We start from the raw sequence: 2,473 nt of genomic DNA, 5'->3' as shown, positions 1-2,473 counted from the left end.
AGGCCTGCCAAAGGGGGACCCCTCGCTGTGCGGGCATTGAGTCTCCCCGGGCCGGGGGTCCACGCTGACAACGTCAACAAACGCTGGATTAGGAGCCCGAATGAAAATGCTGCTACAAATTAGCAACGAAAGCCCCCTTAATTCGCTCCACAAAATCTAAAGCGCTTATAGGGATATTGTCCACTTTCAATTACAAACCACCAAGTTTTGCTCAGTATGGAGTTTAAGGCCCTTTAGCAAAAGGGTCTTTTTTTTTTTTTTTTTTTTGTAAAGCAAGAAACACAAATGAAGGCTGGCCCCTACACCCATTGATGTTTTTGACATATTTAAATAAAATGTGTATATGAATGAACGCCCCCCCCTTCCACCTCACAATTCACCAGAAAATTACATTAACGTTTTTCCAATGAAAGGATTAAAAGTAGATTCTTCCTTCTTTTCAAATCCACAAACATTTATTATTTTTGTCATTACAACCAAAAAAATGACCTATATGAACACTTGTCTTTTTTTCTATTGGCAACACATGACAAACTCGTATGTGAAATACAACCATGGAACAAGTTTGAATGGGGGTAATGTGCTTTTTTTTTTTTTTTAAAACCAACAACTTTTTTTTAAAATCACTTTTGCAGGAGATTTAGCGGTGATGCTGTTTTGCTTTTCTGTTTAAAACCTGAGTTGTCTGTCTCATGTGTCACCACGCTATTTAAAAACAGAAAATATGTAAAAATGTTAACCCCCGGGACACGTTTAACTTAACTGTTAATTCGCTTATAACTCAAAATGGAGGCCGTGTCAAGGCCTATTTGGACGGATCATTATTGTTTCCCAAATGCACCTATTTACAAAGCATAAATAAACCTTCTTAAGGAGCCAAAGCACAATACTTACTTTTCCCCCCCATCAATAATGTTCAGCCTACCTTCACATAGGAGCACACCACTTTTGGCTTTTTATTAATAAAAATATGTTCAGTTCAGGGGCATTTTTTTTTATCTTCAGAAAGGGCAAGTGTTCAAGTTTTTGCTGGGGAAAGTCTGCCCGTGTGGACCGGGCTGTAACAAGTCTTGCGCCAGGCTCAAGTGGTTAGAAGCGGAGGCCAAAGCCGGGCTGAGCATGGCCAGGATGTGCGCCTGCCCGCCCGGTTGCGCGCTGTACGACGACGCGGCGGAGTTGGCCGCACCGATGATGTTGTCGATGGAGAAGGACGGTCGACTCGGCGCGCTCGAGTCCGTCTTGACAGGCGCCAGGGACGGGTAGAAGGGCTTCCTCAGGTCGGGCAAGGGAGGTGGCGCCGCGGGGAAGATGGGCGAGGGCAAGGTGCACGGCGCGTTGGGGAACGGGAAGGAGCCGCCCGCGTGCGGGTGGTGGTGCGGGTGGTACGGGCTGTGCGCGGCGTGGAAGTTCTGTAGCTGAAGTCCGTAGCTGTATCCGTACGGGCTGTATCCGAACCCGGGGAGAAATCCCCCGGCGTCCCGCAGAATCTCGTTGCCCTGGTTCCTCTTGAAGCGCTTCCTCCTGCGCAAGAAGCTCCCGTTGTCGAACATGTCCGCCGAGTCCGGGTCCAGCGTCCAGTAGTTACCCTTACCGGGGTTACCGGGCTCCCGCGGGATTTTTACGAAGCAGTCGTTGAGGGAGAGGTTGTGCCGGATGGAGTTCTGCCAGGCGGGGAACTTCTCGCGGTAGTAGGGGAACCTGTTGCTGATGAACTCGCAGATCTCGCTGAGGGTCAGCCGTTTCTTGGGGCTCTGCAGGATGGCCATGGTGATGAGCGCTATGTAGGAGTAAGGGGGCTTCACCAAGGCGCTTTTCCTCGCCTTGTCGCCCACCAGGACCGACCCGGACTCGGCGCCGAGCCCCATCTGCTCGGCCGGGCAATCGGAGCTGCTCAAACCCGGCGAGGACGCCCCTTCCTCTGCGTTCTGCGAGTAATTATCATCGGAGTCCAGGTTGAAGTCGTGGTGCAGGTACTTGCCGTCCTTCCCGACGGACAGGTCCCCCCCGACCACGTCAATGTCCACATCATCGGACAATGCAGAGCTGTCGGACATATCCGTCCCTAAAGTCATCCTTCTTGTGCACCCCCAACCCCTTCTCTCCTTCTTGAGAGCCCCACCGACACTTTAGAACCGCACCAGAACTTGGCTGCACCCGTGTCCTCCAGCAACCAACGCACGCATGGTTCTAGAAAGGACGAAAACAAGTTGGACCTGCAGCCTTTGGCGTCTCCCGGAGCTCTGGGGACGCGAGTGTCAACCAGCAGGAAACTTCTGCTCGGCTCTCTCTCCTTCCCTCTCGCTCTCTCTTTTTCCAGGCGTACAAGTCAATCACAGATCATCGATCTTCCGCTGATCCACGATTGCCCTCCCTTAACACTGTTGTTGTTTTTCAAAGTTACTTCGGAATATAAAATTTTGAAATTTTAAGGAAGGTATATGTAGGGATCCAACCAAAGAGCCACACTAGCTTC

At 50.5% G+C, this 2,473-nt stretch overlaps 1 protein-coding gene across 1 annotated transcript; it reads right to left on the bottom strand.

Moving 5' to 3' along the window:
• Positions 1-433: 433 nt before the first annotated feature.
• foxd2 (forkhead box D2) lies at positions 434-2,473 on the bottom strand. The gene has a single exon (XM_088394034.1). It carries the CDS (start codon positions 2,070-2,072, stop codon positions 1,002-1,004), a length of 1,071 nt encoding a protein of 356 aa, XP_088250160.1. The 5' UTR covers positions 2,073-2,473; the 3' UTR covers positions 434-1,001.

Source organism: Syngnathus floridae, chromosome 13 (assembly GCF_059516105.1).
Source record: "Syngnathus floridae isolate MCC-2025c chromosome 13, RoL_Sflo_1.0, whole genome shotgun sequence".
Classification (NCBI taxonomy): domain Eukaryota; kingdom Metazoa; phylum Chordata; class Actinopteri; order Syngnathiformes; family Syngnathidae; genus Syngnathus; species Syngnathus floridae.
The sequence above is the reverse complement of the archived record's forward strand: the minus strand, read 5'-3'. Positions and strand labels throughout refer to the sequence as shown.

Coding starts and splice junctions, on each gene's coding strand:
- foxd2 (XM_088394034.1), bottom strand. CDS start 2,072: ATGACTTTAGGGACGGATATGTCCGACAGCTCTGCATTGTCCGATGAT.